Source organism: Schistocerca americana, chromosome 5 (assembly GCF_021461395.2).
Source record: "Schistocerca americana isolate TAMUIC-IGC-003095 chromosome 5, iqSchAmer2.1, whole genome shotgun sequence".
Lineage (NCBI taxonomy): Eukaryota > Metazoa > Arthropoda > Insecta > Orthoptera > Acrididae > Schistocerca > Schistocerca americana.
In genome coordinates, this window is record NC_060123.1 from 444,329,158 (window position 1) to 444,354,934 (window position 25,777).

At 37.0% G+C, this 25,777-nt stretch overlaps 1 protein-coding gene across 3 annotated transcripts in view; it reads left to right on the forward strand.

The window, feature by feature from the left end:
- The first annotated feature begins 22,107 nt into the window (after positions 1-22,107).
- The window catches only part of LOC124615346 (SHC-transforming protein 4), a 100,676-nt gene continuing 97,006 nt past the window's right edge, over positions 22,108-25,777 (forward strand). For 2 of the 3 annotated variants that reach the window (XM_047143153.1, XM_047143156.1), the window contains exon 1: positions 22,108-22,409. Coding sequence is in view for 1 of the 3 variants with exons in the window: in XM_047143156.1 (XP_046999112.1) it covers positions 22,401-22,409 (9 nt within the window). In the remaining 2 variants the exon portion in view is untranslated. The remainder of the gene's footprint in view (positions 22,410-25,777) is intronic. The other variant, XM_047143155.1, reaches the window with a different exon arrangement.

The following is a 25,777-nucleotide window of genomic DNA, read 5'->3' on the forward strand; positions in this document are numbered from 1 at the left end:
TGGCTCATGTCTCCCGGAATTTGACTGCATGCTTGAAGAATAAGCTCTATTAAATCATGTGGACGTTTCGTTTCCTTCCGGTACCCCCAAAGAAAGAAGTCATACGAATTCAGACCTGGAGTATTGGCGGGCCAAAATTGTCCATCACAGAAACGGTCTGGAAATGTGACTGAAATGACCTGCATGTCGAAACGCTCGAGTAAGAAGTCCAACGGAGTATTTGTGGAGAATGGCCATGCTCCATCTTGCGTGAACCAATGCGTGTTGAATGGCAACAAAGTAGCAAGTAACTGTACGACGAAGTTATTGCGGAGCACGCTCAAATAACGCGCAGTTTCACAGTTACTTCAAAGAAGAAAGATCCAATAAGTCCATGACTGAAAACTGTAACCGACACTGTAATCCTCCGAACATGATGTTGTCGTTCATGAAACACTGGCAGATTTTCAGTAGCCCAAAAGCGTACATTTTGTTTGTTAACACCACTATCCAAATGAAAATGTGCCTCCGTATGAAAACCGAACGTTGTTGAGAGTTCGTCCCCTATCCTCTATCCAGCGGCCAAACAGTGGTCTCTGCCATTCGTATTCCATAGTGAGCTTCTCAGCAGAGGTCATCTTGTATGGGAGGAGGTCACTTTTAAGAATCCATTGAACAGAGCGGCTGGATCTGCCCAGTTGCATTGCTGCCTTTTTTTGCACAATCTGCTGGGGTTTTTCCATAGAGCAACTGGTGTCACTTCAATATTCTCCAGCGAACGGACTCCGTCCAAGGTTGCTTCACTTTCAGTATTGACCGTTCTCGTACTAACTGCTGTTGAAACCGCCTCTGAGTCGAAACAGGACTTCTCGCTTCGTGGAAAAGTAACACACCTGACGATCACTGCTGCGTTGTTAGACGTCCACTGTCGGCCATGTTGTAAACGCTGTCTCCTAGTGACGGTATCGTGAACCGCGCGCCGTTTCGTAACTTGTTTTTCCAAGCTCTACTGCTACTGCTGCTGAGATGCTCAACAAGATAACTAGTGCGCCTCATAAATTATGCTCGGAACAAATGATGTGACACTTCGTGTGCCACCCTGTATTTAATCTAGATTGTGATGAGATTTCTTTGTGGGGCCTATTACCGTTGGATGCCAGCCACCATGTGCTCTCAGAACCTGAGTTAAAACGTTTTAGCCGAAGTATACAGGGTGGGTCACGAAGATATGCAAATATTTTATATGTTATTCTACAAGTACAATTAAAGAAAAGGTTCATATAAATATTGGCCCGCAAATGTTTAGTTACAGAGCAACGGCTAATAAAACATTTTGTCTGAAATTTAGCAACTTCATTAATACAAAACCATCGCAAAACTGTATGATGTTAAAGTAAAGCACGATTTCCATTTATTTTGTTGTTATTTATCTGGTGAATCTAATAAAACATGTCCCAGACATGTATATGTAGTAGTTTTCCAAAAAATCCAGAGTAGCAAAGAAGTAATTTCGTAAAATTTTTAATTTATTAACTAACTGGCCCAATTTGTTTCTTAAATTCCAGACAATTGCACAAAGTTTTCAACAAAAGTTGCAGGGAATTTAGTTTTGGAAAAATGATGGTGATAACGTTAACTGAAACTGTATGAATGTGTCAGGTAATCACTTTTATTAATACCATACAGATTATTGTACTTCAGTGTAAACCATACCTTAGACTGTGAAATGCCTAATCGTTAAAAGATACATCATGCACTCGTACCCGGGCTTTGCTGAACAGCATCCACAATATCCTCACTGTCGTCCTCACATATCGAGTGCTTGTACCGATTATGAACACTAGGTAGAGAACCTGTCTCCCGTAACATTCAAAATACTCCGCTAATGATTCGTGCATTCGGAATCCTCCGAGTTGGATAATGTAGGCGATATTCATTGTTAACTACATTACCATCACATTTGCCATAAGTAAACAACATATTGGCGTATTCCTCTGTCGTAAATTTGAAAGGCATCCCAATTTCATAAATAATTTACAAACTAATACAGTTACTATGTGGTTTCACTTAAATACTTTGATATTATTATGTTCTTTCACTAAACAATACAGAAAACTAACTCACTTCAAGGTTAGGAAACGACTGAAACAACTTACTAACGGTTGCCAACAATGACATAAGCGTTTCTAAATCATTAATGGAAAGAAAACAGATTTACTTGTATGATATTCTTTGCTTCTTTGGATGTTCTGGAAAACTACTGTATATACACGCCTGGGACATGTTTTGTTAGATTCACCAGATCAATAACATCGAAATAAATGGAAATTGTGCTTTACTTTAATCTCGTACAGTTCTGCAATTGCTTCTTATTAGCGAAGTTGCTAAATTTCGGGCTACATTTTTTATTAGCCATAACCCTGTAACTAAACATTTGCGGGCCTATGTTTATACGAACTCTTTTCTTTAGTTTTACTTGTAGAATAACATATTAAAACATTTGCATATCTTCGTTTGCTGATGCACTGCAAACAGTTTGAACTAGTAAATTTTATGAAATTAATCTATTTGTTAGTTGATCGTTGGCTGGCTTCCTGCCGCCACGTGTTTGTGAATTTAATGCATATTCATTTTAACTTACATGGGTCTTGTCGACCTGATTCCAGTGATACAACAGTGGGCTGTGTAGGTCAGATACATTGGGTTTTGTAAGCTTTCGAGTCACATGAGATTTTTGGCAATTGTCCACATGCGGTTCATTGTGTACTCGCACCATTCAGTAGCATGACCAAAGTTAACTTAAGCGTTACTGGTAAATGGGGTTATGGCAAATAGATGACTGTCCTTTCATGTAACAAATTAGTAAGCTATTAAATGAAGTATATCTTCCCCCTACTATCTATATAGTGATGAATACCTGGGTAGCCGTGTGGGTACCCACTTAGCACTGGCTAATTCTCTCTCCACTTCCTCTAGGTGTGGTTTAGTAAACGTAGGATAACATGGCCAGTAAATGCACAGTCCATAGGGCAGACGTGTTGTGAGTGGTAATGGTGGGGGTTACCGGCAGGAGCTGCAGGGGAGATGCCAAATGCTGGAGGGGAAGTGCCATTCTAAACTGAGGCCTACCCTCATATTTTCGTAATGAAGTAGAGCATCTGCACGCCCAAACGTGAATGGTGACAATGAAATAGATCTACTGCCACCTCTGATATGGATAGTATCTACAAATAATTCCACTGAAAATACAAAAAAAAAGCAGCGGTTTATTTCTGCCTGGCTACTAACCATTTGTAATTTTCAGAGAAGTGTAATGAGTGGTGAATTTTGAGTAAAACCTACATATCACTTGTTGCCATGTTAAAATTTGCTTCTTTTGCCAAAATACAGAGAAGTTTATACAATGTCACCTCACTAACATGTTGTGCAGACGCAGCTGCGAGAGAATTCTGAAATTGTAGTTTATTAAGTTTATTAAGCGAGGAATTGGGGAAAAGTAAGGTCAACAGCTTATGAAAAATCACATCCTCGGTACAAAAACAAATATGTAATGTTCTCACTTACATTATCCCAAAACTCACAGAATTTCTCATTTCACCAGCTATCGAAGGACTTTAAAAATTACGTTCATTCATTGAAAAAGTCTGTAGTTAGTGGAATAACAAGGTAGATTACAGAGTTTTGCATAGTAACTTTGTAGCAAAATACTCTCCACTTTGTGTGCTATCATCTGGCAAAAACTCATTTCGATATCCCAAACTTTATGAAATATGAAGAATGTTGCGGATATTTCATTCTGGCTTTCCACTGGCGTGTGCGATCGCAAATGAGTATACTACATCAGATCAGGTTTCTCGAGATTTATGGCAGACAGAGACCTCCATCCAAGTCTAAAAAAAATTCAGTATCTTAGCTAAATTTCATACACAGCTGCATATTATGTAATATGCACCAAACGCAAAATCACAGCTACCCCTATTTTTCATTGCAAACTTTTTCGAATTTCGTGCAATGCAAATATCACAATAACTATAACCATTAAGGTATGATGGGCATGTCAGATTACAGGGTATGCGCCTCGATTCTGTCATCACGGTGCATCGCTAACCGACTGTAAGCTAGCAAACAATGGTGGCCTCCCCTTCAGAACAAAGGAATGAACTTGCCCAGAGCTTGGGATGAAAATTGGTCACTGCGCATCAGCCACTGCATCTTGCACAGTCTTTTTTGTCTGCATGCTTCTTTGTAGCACGCATTTGAGTGGAACTGAATTTACATCATTTCTACTCTCACTCTTCCCTACCACCACTAACAACAACAACACCAATGTGAATACATACTGCCTACGACAAAGTTACAATTCGATTTCCCTTGAAGATATAAATATTGACATTAAGTCATTAAGTGTCCTTTGAAATGAAATTTGTTTCGTACTAAGAAAGTTAGAAGGATCATCCAGGAATCAGTGGCTTAAATAGTGTTTCCACAGATCCCGAAGAGTATTCTTATATTCATTTTAGACATGCAAACTCATTACTGAGAAGTGAACAGAACTGTACAAGCAAGCATTTCGTATCCTTTGTTGTTTAATATGAACAAGAATTATACAGCATGTGGCGGCCAGTGCACCGATTACATTAGTGCTATTTTTCTACAAAACAGGGGCTAGTACACCAACTCTGGAATGCACTTCCTTCTTCAGTGTGTATATCCTTCATTTAGTGTTGACAACAATATGCTCACCAACTAAGAATCCTTTAAGTTTTATAGTTTTTTGTGATGGACGTGGTGTTACAGTGCAAGTGAAATGTTAATAGAGGATGATTCAGACATTTCTAGTGTTTACATAGGTTTTCTGTGCAATGTAATTTATTAAGACAGAGATAAGAAACATATATAAAATAATACACACACACACACACACACACACATGCACACGCACACACACACACACACACACACAAACGTTTTCAGTTTTTAGTATTGCATATATCAACCTGTTTTGCTTGAAATAGGTTATAACAGTGGACACATATTCAAAAAAGTGAGGAAATGTCAGATTTCACATATAAAAGGTACAGGAAATTTAAATATCAGTGTTACATACAGATGCTGGTCCTCAATGTGAAGAACAGTTTTCGAAAGTCACTGAGTTCATCGAAGAAAAAAATTAGTGAAGGGATTGATGATGCTGTGTACAGTGCCAAAGACAAGTTTTCCCTTTGGATTTAGGTTTATTGGCGCAGAAGTACTTGCCCATATGATTAGTGTTTGATGTGCACATGGTAGTTTGGCTCAAAGGGCCTTAGACTGTATGATGACAGTAACAGAACTGGCATTGTAAGTAGTACACACATCTTGTGTAAAGTTCGTAAATATGACGTTCATTTCAAGACTTCTCCCCTCCGTGGGAAGATGTATGAAGCAAATACAAGATCGTGTTATGGCATGAGATGCTTAGGTGTAGGCAGAGAAGGCACAAATCTGTTTTGTGGCTTGATGACTTTGCCTCCACCAGTGACTAGATTCAGTGATCAGAAATGAACATTCCTCAGCGCTCTTGAAGTTGAGTGCAAGGAGGACATGAAAGCAGCTGTCTGGGAAGCTGTAGATATTAACAATGAAGGGGAAGAAGGACACTGTAGCGAATATAGATATGTGCATCTCTTGTGATGGGACCTGGATGAAAAGCAGCCATACATCCCTTCATGGTGTATCATCTGTCATTAGTGTGGATGCAGGAAAAATCTTAGATTTCCAAGTAATGAGCAAATATTACTCTCAGTGTTACATAAGAAAGAACAACAATGGCAGTGTAGATGAAATGTGGCAGCAGGAACACAAGAAAGTGAGCAGCAAGAATTGCCAGTGATCAAGTAGTGGGATGAAAGCAGCTGGGATGAAACTAATATTCCAAAGGTCAGTTAAACAATATGGTGTTAGGTATGTGAAGAATCTAGATGATACAAATTCCAGTAGTTTTAAGCTCACAAACTAAAATTGAAAAATTGGAATATGTGGGGCATGTTCAAAAGCGAGTGGGAGGTAGACTTACAACATTGAAGAAAGAAATTAAAGGCAAGAAATTAAAGATGGAAAGTCACTGGGAGGTGTTAACAGACTGACAGACAAGGAAATTCACACTTTACATATCTATTATGGAAAAGCTATGAGGGATAACTTACATAGAGCGAAAACAATGCAGCAAGCTGTGTGGGCAATATTCTTTCACAAACTTTCCACAGATGATAATCCTCAAAATTCTCTTTGTCATATATCATGGTACAAATATCCTCAGGCAGAAGCTGGTAGAAAGCCATACACTCACAAAAATGGTTGCTATTTTAGAGTTTATAAAACCAACTTTCAGGTACCTAGCCAGTCCTGAACTTCCGAAAAAATGTCTACACAAAATACAAATCAGAGCTACAATCACCTAACATAGATGCATTGTCCAAAAACAATATTTGTGTCCCCAGTTGTTGTGAAGATAGCGGCATGTGATGCCTGTCTAGTGTTCAGTAGTGGAAATATAGGTAGGATTAAGTGCCTGCAGAGACTAGGCTACCATCCAGGTGCATTCACACTGCAGATACTCAGAAGCATCGATGAAACTTGACTGGATAAATCTCAGACAGTAGAAAAAATCCAAAAGTTCGAGAGGCAAGGAGCAGGGGAAGATATTACTCCAGGAAGACGAGGAAGAGAATGAAGATTATGGATATGGACAGCATTAGTCACTAGAGGTAAAGTAGTACTGTAAAAGATTGAAATAAAAACTTAAAATGCGAATTGGCATAAAGTGCATTTTTTGAGCTGTAATGTACCTTTTCTTAGGAACTATAAAAGCTAACATTCTGAAATTTGGGTAGTTCTTAAAAATTACTTACTGAATAATCGTGTGCAGCACTTTTCTCTAATCTTTTTCTCTGAGAAAAGTTCTCCTTTAAAATTTGAGAAAAATAAAGCAGTCTCAGGTAACATAAAACTATTAACTTAAACAAAAATCTGTTCCACGCATTTTATTAGCCTCTTATGCAGATGTAAACCATGAAATTCCAGTTTTATTCTTTGAGTAGTTTAAGAGAAAAGGTGCATTATAGTAATAATGGTAACAGAGACCATTCAATCACTATTTTGGGAGAAAAAACAGCTGATTACATTGTATTATTTCCTTTCCCTGAGATATATGGCGGCCGCCACCTCCCGCCCCCCCCCCCCCCCTCCTCATACCCCTGAGTATGTGCGCCCTTGCGACCATGGCCTCTCAGCCTGAAAGTTTCAACTGAAGAAGACACCAATCGTGAAAGCTTACATTGCACGAATTACAGTTGTTCGGAATTCTATTACTTTTTAAACTTAAAGTGAATAAAACATTCCTTCATCACAGAAATATGGGGGCATGAACCGCTGAGTGTTAAAAGCTCTGTATAATTATTTCTTAAATGTTGTGTCTTGTCTACTACCTTTTAAAATTTAAGTGTATGGTAACCAAGTGGCTGATAGTGTAAGTGTTAAATATGTGAAAGTTACCTAAATGCACACTTAGATTGCTAAAGAGTGGCTCTCTCCTGAATAAAAGAAGTACAAGCGATTGCCTGCTTAGTGCTGAACATTGTGATGGTGAAGTGTAAGCTCTAAGCCAATGCCTGGGCCACATTTAGAATACAATAACTATAAGTGAGAAGGCTGGCAGAAGAAGAATTATTACTATCTTTAATGAAGGTTCAGGTACGTTCTTTTATTGAAAATGTACAAATAGACTAATGTGTATGCTTTTAAGATTACTTATAGCAAAATCTGATGCATGTATAAATAGGTCATGTTTTAAAATACTGTTTATCCATCTTGAGGCACAAATCAGCAAATTGACACAACACAGCATGAGGTCCTTGAACCTAACTGTACACGTAGGGAATGTGATAAAGATTTTGATCTCCCTTTAAAAGGGCAAAGAAACCTGTCAAACAAGGATTTGATCCTCAAGATAGGATGGAAGCAGGTCAGCAGAACGTTTTCCATGGTGGAATTGAGAAAAGAAAACTTCCTTTCAATTAAAGCCCTGGATATCATAGCAAAGGATGAAACTGGTGAAGATACAGAAGGAAACAAAAGGAAACAGAGGAATGCCAGGCATATCTAAATCAGAGGGAAAATCCTCCAAAACTTCCGTTACAGTATTCATAAACTGTAACCTTGAGTTTACAGAAGCGGATTTTAGGAGGTCCAATATTGGTCCCCCATGAATACCCCTTCTGCAGCATTTACATCAAGATAAGTTGAAATAAAATTAGAGCAATGGAAAAATCTTCAGAAGATGAAGAACTACACTCCTCCACTTCACCATGAGTTCTATAACAATATACCCCATTCCTGGACAGTCGTTACCATAGGTGTAAGAAAAGGGAGAGGAGAGAGAAGAGGACATGGTCAGAAAAGGGGATGAGGAAGACCGAAAAATGTGCAACGTCACGATTCAGCATCACGAGTTTTTCCCAGGAACTGACATTCTTCAACATATACTGCTGAAGGAAATGATTATGAATCTATAGACACTGATTGTGTGGAGATTATAGAAGGTGACTAACACTCTTGTATGTGTTGGAACTACACTAACGTATTTCGTTTTGGCATTTTAATTTATTTTACTATTTATATATTTTTCAGCTTGTTATATTTGTTTTGGTTTCATTACTCACATATCGTTGTTTTACAATGAACGTAGATTGTACTGTGTATATTATGTGTTTTGTACAAAAGATTTTCAAAATATAGCACAGTAAATAAAATTTTATACACTTGTACACATTTTACTCTCAAAAGTTTTAGGACACAAGGAGTATAAGTACCAGTATTTTTAATATATCATAAAAATAATACACGTGCACTACAATCTCTAACCATAGCTATAAGTACACACAGTCTAACACATCATTAGGAAACATGTATCTCATGTTTTGATGGTAACTCAGTTTGTTAACAGCCATTTAACTTATGTAGTATTTTACTTAGACACTTCAGCAAGTACTTGTACCACTTGCACTCCTGTCCCCGCAGTTATACAATAGCTAAAAATGTGGCTATGTTTTAGATTATGTTTGTTACATTATCATTTGGTATCTACAATCCATTTCTTTGCAAGGTTTACTTGTGTATAAGAATTACAGAGCAATGTTGCATTCCGAAGAGTGAACATGTATAAAATTGGTCCCAGCTTTTATTCCCGGAAATATAGTCCCTTGTTTGAAAGTTGAAAGAGGACATCAATACAGCTACAAAAACGAAACTGGTGAAGATCTCACAGTTTGTAAGTTCATGGAGCACATAACATCAGCTGCGAAATGAATTGGATGTAAATTCTGGTGAAGCTTAATTTGAAAATGGACCACCAACAACAGATGCCAATTCTCCACCAATAGATTGTTCGCCTCAACTTCAAGATAATCATCAAAATGCACCTTCTACCACTGACAGCCTATGATTCCAAGGTAAAGTGAATTAAAAATTGTAAATAGCAGGCCACAGAAGGCTTTCGGTCCTTTCCCCAGAGAGTAAGACCAAAAGATCATTTAGATGTGATTATTATTACAACTATACCATAGTAGGCGCAGATAAATGAACAATCTTGGGCAGTATATTGTGTAGCCTGCTAGTTATGTGGACATGGAGAAAATGGATGGCATGATGAACAAATTAATGACTATCAGGATCAAAGCAAGATCATAAAAGTACATGAAACATGTGCTACACACTTAAATATGTGTATTACACATGGCATGTGGGAACACAGCGAAACCATTAATACACTTTTTGCTGAAGTGCATGCCCAAATGGAAGCCATAATCTCTAGAATACTGGATGTAACAGGGACTTTAGCTCTACATCAAATAACATTCCACAACCACTGTGTACCTGAAATAGAGAAACAGAGTGACAATTTCGTAAATATAATACACTACCTATCTAGATATGATCCTCCTCTGAGGGTGCATCTTTCAAATTAAAAATGATACAAATTATGATAAAATATTTGAGACCAAAAGTTTAAAACAGGATTGTGCAATTGTTAAATGCAAGTGACTTAGAGCGTATCATTGTTGAAATTAAACAGCATCTATTCTTTTCACTTACTATAAATGCAAGCCCCAGTGTCCTAAGAAAGGACCAAATTAAGATGTTGTAAGAAATTTGCACTTAGATTTAAGAAAACCACATGGAAAGGAGTTTGAAATAAAGGAATTGTTTTAGGTTTGGATTAGATTGGATTAATTTAGGGGAAAGAGACCAAACAGTGAGATCATCAGTCTCATTGGATTAGGGAAGGATGGGGAAGGAAGTCAGCCATGCCCTGTCAAAGGAACCATCCCGGCATTTGCTTGAATCGATTTAGGGAAATCGCGGAAAAACTAAATCAGGATGGCCGGACACGGGATTGAACCGTCGTACTCCCGAATGCGAGTCCAGTGTGCCAACCACTGCGAAATGTTTTAGGGTTTCGTGAGGTAAGAGCCCATGATGCTGAAAGTTTTGAAAAAGAAGTAATAACTGTTTTAGAAAAGATAAACACACAACTGCAGAGGTTCAGAGATCAAGGATACGATAGTGCTGCATCTATGAGTGGCAAACACTCAGATTTGCAATCCAGAAGTAAAGCAAGGTTTCCAAATGCTGACTTTATACACAAATTGGTATTAAGTTCAGCTACTAAAGATTATAGGCTACTAAGTGAAGAATGATGCAGGTGATATTGCTTCATTAAAATACATTCCCAGCATCTTGCACTAATCTTTTGCGACATAGCGAACCTTATAACGTTCAATATCACCATTTCCTGTTTCTTTGACTTTGAATATCCATTTAAATTTATTGTTTTTCTGCCTGGTGGTAAACTGGACAACATCTAAGTCTTGTACTCGAGAAACGACATATATTCATCATTTAAGGTAAGTCCCAGTTTCGCCAAATTCTTTTGTTGTTGTTGTTTGAATCAATTATGTTAAGTTTTCCATAAGAGGATCGATTTGCATGTGGCTTGTCATACAAATGTACAATCGGCAGCTGAGAAGAATGCTTGCAAGGAGCGAGGCGACGAGTAATGAAACAGTATTTCCATTTACTTCCTGCTTACTTACTGCTGCCTATGGTAGGCGTTATTAGCTGTCCAAAAATATTGCATTATCAGCAGAAGTCATTGTTAGCCAGCTTGTGTTACATTCTTTGCTCTTTATGATCTCCCAGTTTATCTTATATTTTATATACAGTACCAATGAGAAAGAGGAAAATTCTAGTGAAATCTAAGTAAGAAATACATGAGAAAACTCTAGAATTAGTGATGATTTAACTGCATAAAACTAAATGTATTTGCTGATGAGAAAAAACTTTTCAGGAGTTGCATACACAATATCAGTGTTAATAAATTATTGATACAGCTGCTACTGATACCATATGCACACAAATGGAGAATTTCGGAAGTGTCAGTGCATTGATGAGTTGAGAATAGATCTACTTAATGTTGACTATATATAATATATCAAAGATGTATATGTGAAATTAATTATTAGAAAACGAAAGATAGATTGCAACATGTCATAACCCATAATGAAACGAGAACCAACAAATTTAAGGAAAAACTGAAGGTACTAGTATTATCTCATACATGCTTCCACAAATATTGATTTGGTAGAAGATTTATCACCTATATCTGAAATTCTGAATGTTTCCTGTCCAAGTATTGCAACAGGTAATAAAACTAAAGTCAGAAAACATGGTTGTTCAACTTCATATAAGTAGTTCACACCTTCTTTGCAGAGACTAATTTCGGTAATAATTATGTGTCAGAATAAGATAATATGTGGTGGTATAGACAAGGCATCTTATGTGGTGAAACCCATCGGATCAAAAACCAAATTATGACCACATTAGAGACCAATAAATCTAAAGCTACATGGAGTATAAAGACAGAATTAGATTCTGGTAGTAATTGTTCAAAATAATGTTAATATCGCTTCAGATGAATATAATCCGTTTTTCCGTCCTTCCAGCTTCACTCACTTACACTTATATAGCATACACTTCCTCCACACCCCTGCCTCTGTCCACCTCTTCTTCCCCTTGTCTCTCCATCTCATTTCTCACCTCTATCTGTCCACCTTATCGTCTCCTCTCTCTCCATCTCCTCGTCCTCCTCCTCCTCCACCACCACCACCACCACCACCACCACTCTTTCTCCTCCTGCTCCTCCTCATCTTCCCTCTTTCCCATATGCCCACTATCTATGTCCATCTTATTCTCCCCCTCTATCAGTCCATCACCTCTTCCCCTTCTTTGTGTGTCCATCTTCACCTCCTGTGCTTATCAACATCCCCCCTTATCATCTTCCAAAACGCAAAGCCTTTAAGATTAGCTGAAAAGGTGAAAACCATCCTATTCTTCCCACTTGATCGTCACAGTATATATTTTTACTTTGCGGTGTTTTTTCTAAATACTTACTGCTGTACCCTATCCATACTGCTTTGAGCAAGCCCATTATCTGCAAAATATTCGAAGACCATATCCTCAGTTTTCTCAGCCAGAGGCCCTTCTCTCTGACAATGAGATTACAAAAAAGTTGCTCTGAGCACTACGGGACTTAACATCTTAGGTCATCAGTCCCCTAGAACTTAGAACTACTTAAACCTAACTAATCTAAGGACATCACACACATCCATGCCCAAGGCAGGATTCAAACCTGCGACCATAGCAGTCCCAAGTGAGATTACATTTACCAGCCAAAAGTGTAAAGATTCCTTGCAACAGAAAAATATTGAACACATTTTCACCTCAAAATATCATCCAGAGCCGAAGCCCACAATAAAACTGTTTTCAGCAGGTCTATTTGATCATCTGGCCACAAACAATACTGGGCCTGGTATCTGCATGTAGCTAAATTTAAGGAGATTGTGAATGAATTTGCTCACTTGTCAGCCCTCCAAGAGAGTTAATGCTCAGGCAACCTGAGAAAAATGAGTGGAGGTCATCAATCCCAAAAATACTATGTGATACAACAGAGTAGGGTCAAAAGATCAGGCAGGTGGTAATCGCACTTAGGAATAAAGCACTTCTCCACAGGTAGCACTTTAATAGCAAATTTGGTCAGCTACATATGTACTGGTGTCGTGACAGTTTCAATCAGATCGACCCAAAGTCATCTCTTTTCCTAAAAAGAATTAAAAAGTGATAATTGTTGCACTCAGAGCCATATGTAGTGTCCATATTACACATTTCCGGATGTTATTTGTTAATTCACACCAAATGGGATCTTAAACAGTTCCACAAATAGGATAGAAACTTGTAGGGGCAATAAAGTATATACTATGTATACAGCTTGCGTCATGTAAGATGTGACATCCCTTTTATCTCATGAACGTTACCAGATGTCGAAATGAGGTTTTCAACAAATGATAGTAGGCTAAGGGGCACATACTTTTCTTTTGTGATGAAGTCTTAACTCTTGTATCGACCAAGAGATTGAAGCAAGTACGATTTTTAAACAGAATGATATACTTTTTAATGGCATCTAAAAGTTATTAAGAATACGATTCCAGTGATTTTGAGGTTGAAAACTCTTTGCAGAAGAATCCAGTATATAGCCGAAAATTGAAAGGTAAGTCGTTCAGAAGACGTTGTTTCGTTGTAAACATGCCCATACCAGGCTATGTTGTTGTACCAAGCATTTCTATTGCTTACTCGTCCACACTACAGAACTAGCAGGCAGTATGACGCTATGGGTAGGTCATTCCTGCTTCAACAGTTCTTGCATGTAGACATGTACACTGGTGAGGAGTTAGATATGCTGCTCTTACACAGCGGATGTCAAAGAAATCTTACTGAAATGGTACAGCAGTGACAGATGTCTAATCATGATTTTCGCTGCCCTTCACAGCAGGCACTTGCACGAATGATTAGGCCAGTGTCAAACAGAGGACGAGGACAAAGTCTGTAACTAACTGAATACAAGAAGAAGCTGTTCTGGCTATGATACTTATACGTCCGCATGCTGGTACAGACGTACTTCCATGGAGCCAGGGATCAGCCAGAAGAGTTTCAGTAGCGTTTTGCATCGACATAAATTTCACTCTTATCAGTTGTCATTTGTCACAGCATCAGAAACTTGGAGGACACGATTTCGAACATCATACAAAGTTTTGACGGTTTGCTCTGCAGCGCGTGGGAGACGACACAGCACAATAACTGAATGAAAAATTTGGTAACTGTTGGACAGGACAGAATGCTACAGTACAGTGGCTGACCAGGTCCCTGTGCTTTATTCTCTTCATTTCTTTCTATGGCGGCACTGAAAGATGCAGTCTGTCATGAAGCCCCAATTACCCCAGACGATGTGCGCCATCGAATCGCCACAGCGTGCAATCGCATATCGTACAATGTACTTTTACCAGTTCATCTATCTCTCGAATGGTGATTACAAATACTTCGAAGTCGGTGGTAAACAATTTGGGCACATGCTTAATGAAAGTTTAAAACTCTGTTTCTTAAGAAAAGTATTTATTTTGTGGATAATATGTCGTCAGTCATTCTGAATAGAATTTTTATTTCATTTACAATGTATTCTATATAACTACAGCTTCGATTATCGTCTACAGACACATTTGTCCAACAAGCGTTTTACCCTAAAGAACCATTCAGGCATCTGCAGGCAAAGACAAGTCAGGTATTATTATTTTTTCAAGTCTAGGGTTGTTAATACCATAAATACTTTCTTCCATGAATAGGGCTGCCTATCGTTATGAAGTATGAACAACCAACATTTCTATTTCAGCTCTGACAAGCATGCAGCAATGGGGAGGGCTTAAATGGAAAACTGACTAGCGAAACTGTTTCCCCAAAAACCTAGTAATGTACACATAATAAAATAGTTTTCCTAAGTCAATCTGATGTGCCAGACATTACAAAGTCATAATTGACGCTATATCTATGTTGTTTATTTAATGAGGTTTTATCTTAGTAGTGTAGGCCTGTCTTGCTGCATATAATAATGGAGCCTGGCTTGAGAGTTCTTCTTGGCAGTGTTTACACAGCAATAACTGACCCTGGCTGCATTGCTTTCCAGTTTTACTACATTTATCGGATTCCTTTGCAAAGGGTTTCAGCGTCAGTATTAACGAGCATTATATTAGTTTAATTGTCTTTCCAAGAGCTATTGAATGCAACTATGAAAAGTCTATCTAAAAAAAATTCTTTAAATACCTCCATTGATACCAGAGTTCAGGGGGTTATCTGTAGAAAATTACAGAAAACCTCATTTCATAATCTAGAACTGTTCATGAAATAAAAGGTGTTTTACATCTTATGTGGCTCATATTACACACACATATATATATATATATATATATAGTGTAACTTGTTGAAGACACACACTCTTTCACTGTGTAAGTCAGATAAACTGTACATTCGTGATGCACCAGTTTTACCCATTTTAATGTGATATCTACTATATTTCATGCAAGAGTCTTTTAGTCAAAATTAAGTGCTAAAAATTTGCACTAACAAACCACTACATCATCGTTATGGGGTATACAGCTGGCACTCGACTTTATGTGTAAGTCAGGGCAGAAGAATTGATCCAATAACTTATGCATATCTGAATCTCCCATCCTAACAGCAAGTATTTCAGAAACATGATACATTTGTGCTCTGTTTGTCACTCTTGTCTAAGAACCGGGCTCTCAGCATGGAGGAATATGTGATGGTCATGTTTGGTATAAATTTATGCATACATCACTGAGCTGTAGAGGGGAAGCGAATTATGGCTTTGTGTAAGTAATTGTGAATGTACACATAGGTGCATACACAATGTAAATAACTTATTGTGTTCATGAACGTTTATAACTTAATAATTTAATTCTGATGACATTCAACAATGTAAACTGGTGCAATCATTGCTTCCTAGACATTAGTTGCAAGTTTAAAAACTGATGTCCAGGGAAGAACATGTTTAATATATTTTTACTTTATTTAGTGTTGACTAACATCTTTGTAAAACATTTTGTGCATAGTGCACGAGAGTGCCTAGACTGCCATGACAGAGTATTAGGGGCGCACTCTACCCTGAAAAATAGCTAATAATAATCGCAGGTACTTATCAAGTTGAGCATTATGCTCGATACAGAAAATGTGTGAAGTGCTATCCACATCAATGTGGTTGGTTCAAGCTAAACAGTCTATTATCTGGAAGGCTTACAGCATCACTCAGATGAACAGTGTAAGCAACTAACACCCAACTGTTAGAGTTTTGAATCCAGTGCAACCATAATGCCAGCACCAGGTTAGTGAACTGAGACTTTGCTCACTAACAGAAGGAGCCATGGCAGCACTGCAAAAATCAGCTGTCGGTATTTGAACTACTTCGCTTTTTCTTGGGCAAAGTTGAAAAAATGAACCAGCATGCAGCACACAATGTTACATTGCTCCCAATGCACGAATTATGAACATGAACCATGTGATATTGCTGTGTATAACACGCAATCACTACATCCTGTGTTTAACAATTTAGAAAAATAGTTTGCACCCAGTTAACATCAGTGAATGATACTTTGATATTAACTGCAATCTAAATATAAAGCAGCTACTGAAACGTATTTTTACGAATGGAAGAGTGTTTGTCGTTAATTTGTTCTTCTGATTACGCATGTCTGTTTGACCCAAGTGTATGGTAACCCTCAGTACTTTTTTCAGGAAGAGCAGTGTATTTTATTGTTCTATAGAGTTTCGAATGACTGATGTTTTATGAACTATCTATGGCTCTACTGCTGCTCCTCATACGCGTATACCATCTATCAACACCTAGTTGTCCGATGCCTGGGCTAATCATCCACCACTGGCATATTACATCTGAAGTAGTTACAGATTGGAGCATTCCTTTGACAGTTTTTCAGTTGATTTCCTGTTGAACTAGTGCGAATGCCTGGATGCAACTAACCCAGCTCATGTATTAAAGGAATCTAGTCTATGGTGACATGAGGAAGAAATAAAATATGTAACTTTCAAGTCACCTAGTGAGCAAAAATAAAGAATTGTATTAGAAACACCTGTCCTATGTTCTCCTGTACCGTTATAATACATCACTGTTTGTAAATAATAACCTGTCATTAAATCTATTTCAATTGAGAGATTGAGACAAAACAATATCACTTTATTGTACATAGGTATGTAACTATTATGTAATAATATTTACACTTGTGTCTTTAATATGTATAGCATGTATGTATTAAGGTATGTGTGTGTGTGTGTGTGTGTGTGTGTGTGTGTGTGTGTGTGTGTGTGTGTGTGTGTGTGTGCGCAGCTATGTGTTTAGTAATTCAGACAGGAACACAGTTAATACACCAGCCCACTGTAGTACCTTGTATCCATGTAAGCTCCCTATCTTGCTGGTAGGCCAGATAATTGTAAAATTACACTATTATTATAAGAGAAGTGATATTTTTCTTTCTTCACATAATATCCAGATAGGTGTTCTTGAGTATAACACCTTCACCATGGTTAAATATTATCCTCTGTAAATTATTTCCTTCAGTAAGTAATCTGTCAACGCTAAAAAAGACACTAAGTACGCCTAAGTAAGGTAGACTTGCATTTTCTTGCGTTTTTTCTCGAATTCAGTTAAACTTCTCTCTCACTGATATCCGTTAATGAAGAAATGGCTGTTGCACAAGACAATTTATTATGTATCTGTAAAATGTGTGTAACTGATGCACTTGTGTGTAACTAAAAGACAGTTAAATGACTGTAGATGTTTCATTTCCTGTAACTTCGTAAAAGCTAATGAAACATCAGGGGCAGTTTAATGTCTGATGAAGCAGACACTACCATTTTCATGAATGTTATTTATATTTTTCAGTAATCTGCAGACACTTGCACAAACAATTTAATGTTCTAATGTTGTTGAGAGTATTTCGTTAGTGTTTTGTTTTCTCAAGAACATTGACAGCTTTATCTATGTTACAACTGTCTTCTTGTATTTTCTCTTGTTCAAGTAAGATGAGTTTAAAAGAATTATGCATATTATTTATGTTGCTTATGAAAGAATAATAAGATTTGGAAAAGGGGATGTAATGATAATTGCAATCACATACATGTATAAAATATTCGTCAAGAATTTAATTAAAAAGATAAAGGATTAGTCTCTGCCTGTATTTGTCATTTAGGCAAAGCCTTGATTTTATTGAAATTTGCAATCTTTTGTAGTCAAGAAAGTCTGTTTTGCTCATGTGATGTGAATTAAGCAACTTGAGAACAGAGACCACAGTAACGCTAAAAATCACAGTGCAGTTACTTATTCGCAGCTGTAATTATCGAAATAATTAGCCTGCACTGTTACATGGTCCTGCTCCTTTAATTACATTGATTGGCTTAAGTGTCCTTTAACTACTTAGGATTTTTTATTATTCTTACAGGTATTGTGGTAACTTCCAAAGATTAAATTTTTCTTGTCTTACATCACCTTTAAACAGGAGCACAGTTAGAAAGTGTGCTTAAAATAACAATATATTTTTAATAGATGCCTCATCTATTTCAGTCTGACTCTCAGGTGTAATTCTAGCGGAAAAGTCAACTACTGATAAATATCATATGAATTCACAAGATGTTTGAACTTTATTTTGTTGTTGCTTTCATTTATAAAGTTAATATTAAAATTCGCAAGTATGGTAATTTCATTATTTTTAGAAAATGAAACAGATAAAAATAATGCTGTTTGAACCAGAAAGACCATAAAGCTAGGTGTTCTGTACATCATAAAGGTGTTCTTTACATCATCACTACTATTTCTGTTGGGTCATCTAATGTTACTTCTACTGTACATGCATAAAACTATTGTTGTAAACAGTATTTCTTTACATCTATAGCTCTAAATATCACATTTTTTCATTTTTATTTTTCCATATTTTTTATTTTTTATTTTAAATTCAGTGCATTAACGCGATCTTAGTAAATGAATGTTGTAAAATGAGCCTTTCATATAGTGTTCATTAAAAAAAACGGTCATTCCACTTGGGACCTGTGGAAGGTACATTAGCTTATTTGTTTTGGTTTTAAGTATTTGTTATATATTATTGTTTTTCTGAGATGTTCTACATCCTGGAGGACCTCTTCACTACAGATCATTTGGAATGGAAATAAATGTAATCTAATCTAATCTAATAAGACTATGTATGGCCCATCTTCCCTTGGTGTTCCTGCAATATGGCCTAACAATGTTTATCTAAATATAACAAGATAGCCCACAACTGCAATACGATGTTCTGAAAGCATTATATTTGAGCATTATTTATGCAGTTTCTTTCATTTATGTTACATACTAACTGATCTATTTCGCTCATAAGTCCCCTTATATTTTTGTGAAAGGCTATGTTTGTTTCCTGAGGTGTCTTCGAGGCTTCTTCTTCCTTGTGCTTGCGTTAAAAATCTTTCAGATGAGAGGGGTGGACTACTTTCCATCTACCTGCTCTTCGTGTGGCTGGTTGTGTGATTAATGCATTTTCTTCTGTTGTTGTTTCTTCTTTTTTGGGTGATGTTATGCTTGATGGTGAGACCACAACTTCAGGGTAGGAGAGCGTTTTAGTCGGAGCTTGTTTTTTCACTTGCAGGCAAATTAGAGATCATTTTTCTCCTTTAGACTCTCAGCATAAGATGTGTTTTTAGTTATCCTTGTATTTCTGAAAGGTGAGTGACCCCCAGAACATTATTCCATATGATATTACTGAATGAAAATGTGTAACATATGCCAACTTACGGATTCGTCTCTCTGCAAGATTTGCAATGATTCTAAGTGCAAACGTGCAAAGTGAGGCTGAACTATGTTGGTTTATGAGTTCTAAACTGTGCTTTTTTCCAGTTTCAGTTCTCATCAGTATGGATACCTAAACATTTTGAAATTTCCACTCTGTACATAATGTCCTCATCATTTGTTACATTTATTATTTGTATAGTAGCTCTAGATGTGCAGAATTTGAACGTGTTGTGTCTTTTTAAAACTGAGAGACACCATTTACAGAAAATGAGTCAATGATATAGTTTAAAACATCGTTTACCATTTCTTGTGTTGCTGTATGTATATTTGCACTGATTACAGAACTAGTGTCATCTGCAAAAAGAACTAATTCCGGTTGTAGTATTTTAGGTAAAAGATCTTATACATACATAAGTAACAAGAGTGGACCTAAAATTGAGCCTTGGGGACCTCCATACGTGATTCCTCCACAGTCAGAGTAATCTCCCCTGATTATTGAGTTACTAAGTACAACTTTTTACTTTCAGTCGGTTAGATATGATATTGTGTATACAATCAGTTCCACAAAACCTCAGTTTATGTGGGAGGATATTGTGATTCATTCAGTCATATGCCTTACACAGGGCACAGAAAATATCAACTGGTGCAATTTTCTTATTTAATGTCTGTAAAATTTGGTGAGTGAACGAGTAAATAGCGTTCTCAATAGAGTAACTCTTCTGAAATCCAAACTGTGATTTACTAACGATATCATTGTTGCTCAGCTGTTATGCTATTTTAGAATACATCATATGATGCGACATGAGGGCCAGCGTGAATTGGTCTTTAATAAAAGAGAATTAAAAGTTTATAATTTTATTTAAGGATTAGCAAAACTGAGCTGCTCCAAAATCGAATATTTTTTTTGTGGTCGGGAATATAATTAATTTAATATTCTAGGTAGTGGGGAGCAGGCGTGGGAATTACGACGATAAATAATCACTCGCACTCCTATCACTTACTGTGAACACTTTTATTCTCGCAGCGTATACACAATGCATGTAGCATAGAGCGCGTACTACGGAGAACTGGTCTGGCAAAGTTACAGTTGTTCTTGCTGTGGCAGAGCAGCGATATTATTTGGGGGTGGAGTCAGTGGTTCTATGTCCCCACAATGTATTACCTTTTTTGAAAACTTATACTGTATAGAAATTCATGGTAATCCTTGAGGATAATTTAACAAATATGTAAATAAATAAAATCATGCATACAATGCATCAAGAACAAGAATAACAACATAACAACAAAAAATATGCGAATTGAACATATATGATATGTTAAATTGTTTAATTTCATGCTTATTTACTTTTGAGGAATATTTGTTGATTTCACTTTAGACTGCATCCTTTTGTCTTACCCAACAGCAGTGTCTCTGTTTTTCTTCCCCTCCTTTTCTGATTCAGATTTTTCATTCTTAGTATCAAAGAAATTTTTGTTGGTGGTAGTCATAGAGTAAATATTTGGTGGTAGTATATGACCCAACATCTTTGTAGAGTACTTTCTAGCTTCATTTCCAATCTTTAGACATTTTTGTTAGAAGCATGCTGGATATAAACATAAAGGCTATAGTTTTAAATTAATTAGTACAAAAAGGTGTCGTCCATAATCATTTTAATCTGTAATTGTCAAAGAATAAATAATCTAATCAAATCTCAATTAACTGATATCAAAGGCCTACAGGGAATTAGATACTCACATGATAAACACTAATTAGTGAATTCTCTTTTGTTAGAAAGATAAGTCTTAATTATTTCATTTCGCTAGAGCTGCATTTTCTGCGCCAAATATCTATTTCGACACGTTATGTTGCATTAATTGTTTCAATAATTCGATAATAACATCAGCGTTAACATAAACCTTCCTTCCAAAGGGCAGGGCCGACTTCCTTCACCATTCTTCCCTAATCCGATGAGACCGATGACCTCGCTGTCTGGTTTTCTCCCCCAAAACAATCCAATCCATAAACCTCACAGCTGCTAATACAGAGAAACTGTGTGATATTTCAGTTAGTAAATATAAGCTAGAATGTTGGTTTGTAGGTGAAAGAAAACACAGCTATTCCACTGAACAGTCAGAAATCAGAGCCAGCAGGCCTGACAGAATCACAAGAATGTGGACAACTGGAGAAAATATTTGCGCGTGTTCCTCATATATTTTAGAAGAACTGCGAACAATAAAGAGATTGATGAACATAGACCAAGTTGATTCGAGTAATCATTTTTTTATTCACACTTAAAGCAAGCGCAAATGTCAACCAGTTGTTTACGTATGTGGTGTCATCTGTGGAGCGCATTCGACGAAAAAAGACCGCTGGTATCCAGAACATCTGAGACATGTAGCGAGAAGTGAGTCATAAAGGCGTAGAAAGGATGTTGGAAATTGGTGCTTGACGTTTGTGCTAACATTTGAAATATGGTGTTTGCTGTGTGAGGAATACTTTCTCGAACGACACACCAAGATCTAAATCTGAGAGTCCAACCTACGCTATGAGCTACGGTTCGCATTTAGTGTGAAGGACGGTGATGATATTTTGGACGTAAACAACAGCAGATAATGTAGTGGCTGTTTACATTTGCCACGAAAACATCAGTATGGCATAATGGTAGATGTGAGTTTTTTTTTTTAAATCATTGCTTGCATAATTTTCCCGACCGAAAGTATTTGTAGTCAGGATAGATTAGTAAAGGTAGTGTAAAGTTAAGGATGAAAAAGGACGTGACAGTTTTTGATAAAGTATAGTGTTCAGCACTGTATCTCAGTGACAAGCCTTGTATGATTTTAATCTGTATTGTAACATAAATGCATGACTCGGGTTTTAATGACAGAAGTGTGTACTTTTATGCTCCGTGGATATTGTGAGAACTAAGAGTTTTGTGAGGATTTAGAATGGAACTACTGTCAGTCACATCACTAAGTGTGCATCGAACATTAATTCCGAAGTTGTAGTATCAACATACTATGCTGGACATACTTTATTTCTGTAGTTTGGCAGGTGACACACTGGAATATTCATAGCTAAGTGCCCCTAATGTGTGCTCGGGTGACTCAGAATTGTCTACAAAAGGGAAATATAGTACATGGATTCAGTCAAAAGTGCAGCTTCAATATCTCGAGAAGCTTTGTGTCAGGAAGTCATTTATGGCAGAAACAAAGTAGGCATATCCCAAATTAACACGTCCATTCTGTGTTGCAAGTTGTGTATGTTACATTAGCCATATTCCATGTTACCTATCCAATGGAGAGTGGTCTCTATATTGTGGAAATAAGTCAAGGATGTACAGTTCATTCAAGTGCAATTCAGTGAAACGTTACATTACTCTAAATTTACGGTACTGATTCGACCTATTCATGAACCTAAATGTATGCTTGTGTACCTTACTGCTTTCTGTATTACTGTTGACTGTAGAGGCCCTTGTAGATGCTGTTTTTGGTCCTAGTGTTACATTCATGCTTTTAACTGTGTGTGTGTGTGTGTGTGTGTGTGTGTGTGTGTGTGTGTAGAGAGAGATATATATTGGTAATGACAAAGGACATAATGACTATATGTAACATATTGTGTAGTAGTTGTCAAAATACCCATTTTTGGAACATATCTGTGCATGATATTTTTGAATTAACACCAGGTAGCCTATAATTCTTACAGTGCACACCTGTATTCTGAAAAGATTCTCTCTATAATCTGAATTTCCCCAGAAAATGATTCTATAACTCATTAAGTAATGGAAATAAGCAGAAGTATCTATTTTTTTCTATTTTTTGACTAGCCTCATAGCAATAATCATCATACTGCAGACATAGCTGAATCAAGGGGCTTCTTTAATTCTAGGCACTGACTTCGCCACTTGAGGTTGTGGTCTGTTTGTGGTCAGAAAAGCTTAACACTTTCTGCTTGTATTTCATTGCTTGAGAGCTTGTGGAGTCTTTAAGAGACATCTTGTCAAAATCTTGAATCTTGTCATAATTCTGTGATAATCCATTTGCTGTAACCATTTGTTTACAGTTTCAAATATTTGGTTAGCTGGCTTTTTAATAAGAAGACAGGTATAGTTTCTTATTCCTGCACTTGTATGAAATAAAGAGAAAACAAAATTAGCATCTTCTGAAACTGCAAGTGGAAGATCATTTACGTATATTAGAAACAACAAAGGTCCTAAAAACTACTCTTTTGATACAAATACAGGAAGCGCAAGGCTATTTACAATTTGTACAGAAACCAGATGGCAGTTATGAGTCGAGGGGCATGAAAGGGAAGCAGTGGTTGGGAAGGGAGTGACACAGTTTTGTAGCCTCTCCCCGATGTTATTCAATCTGTGAATTGGCAAGCAGTGAAGGAAAGAAAAGAAAAATTCGGAGTAGATATTAAAGTCCATGGAGAAGAAATAAAAATGTTGAGGTTTGCCGATGACATTGTAATTCTGTCAGAGACAGCAAAGGACTTGGAAGAGCAGTTGAACGGAATGGACAGTGTCTTGATAGGAGGGTAATAGATGTACATCAACAAAAGCAACATGAGGATAATGGAATGTGGTCGAATTAAGTCGGGTGATGCTGAGGGTATTAGATTAGGAAATGAGACAGAAAAAGTAGTAAAGGAGTTTTGCTATTTGGGGAGCAAAATGACTGATGATGGTCGAAGTAGAGAGGATATAAAATGTAGACTGGCAATGGGAAGGAAAATGTTTCTGAAGAAGAGAAATTTGTTAACATCGAGTATAGATTTAAGTGTCAGGAAGTCGTTTCTGAAAGTATTTGTATGGAGTGTAGCCATGTATGGAAGTGAAACATTGACGATAACTAGTTTGGACAAGAAGCGAATAGAAGCTTTCGAAATGTGGTGCTACAGATGAATGCTGAATAGGATTGAGGAGAAGAGAAGTTTGTGTCACAACTTGACTAGAAGAAGGGATCGGTTGGTATGACATGTTCTGAGGCATCAAGGGATCACCAATTTAGTATTGGAGGGCAGCATGGAGGGTAAGAATCGTCGAGGGAGACCAAGAGATGAATACACTAAACAGATTCAGAAGGATGTAGGTTGCAATAGGTACTGGGAGATGAGAAGCTTGCACAGCACAGGATAGAGTAACATGGAGAGCTGCATCAAGCCAGTCTCTGGACTGAGGACCACAACAACAACAGTGGCAATTATTATAAGTTTCTGCAATTTTATAGCTATCTTTGATCAGATCTTTATCTACATGTAAAGAAATTCCAGTTTCCTGTCTCATTTTCACAATGTTCACAATCGGTTTTGTCTCAGTTCTGGAGAAGCTTTTTTTCCCTTGAAATAACATACATTTTGATGCTCTCATGACTTTGCTAATACAGTTTGTAATGTGACTTAACGCTGTTATTCCATGTCCATTGATGCAAAGTAGAGTCTTCTCCTAGTTTTTCATTATATTATGACCACATTTGTAATCCATTGTTTAGATTCATTTAATCTGCTTCCTCTGTTTAGTTTCTTAGGAAATCAGATGCTAAAGTAGACTGTGGCTGTTTAGAGAATACATATAGGCCTAATATTTTTTCGTATACACCAAGTGCGTTGTGTACATTTTTGCTGTTTTTGTTTTTATTTCTTTATTTATCTTTATTCAGCCAAGGATCATTTCACAATAGAAAAGGATTTGCCAGTACAGTACCAATCAGTGTGTCAAAATATAACACACAGCATACATAATTTGCTTTAAAAGGATAGGACAGGTGTTAGCACGGGCATAGGTTTAGGAACCATCAAAGAATTGGCCTTCACGATGCAGGAAAACCCAAATCAGGATGGCCAGACACGGCTGCCCGTTCTTCCCAAATAGGTCAGTGTCCTAACAGCTGCACGGCCTCATTCGGTAATTCTGTTGTATTTTGCAAATTCATCTTGAATTCCTCAATTCCTTTTTCATTTATTACCATTTTAGTTTTCCAGTTACTATTATTTATGCCATTCACTCTAATACAGAACTTCAGTAGTTGACTACT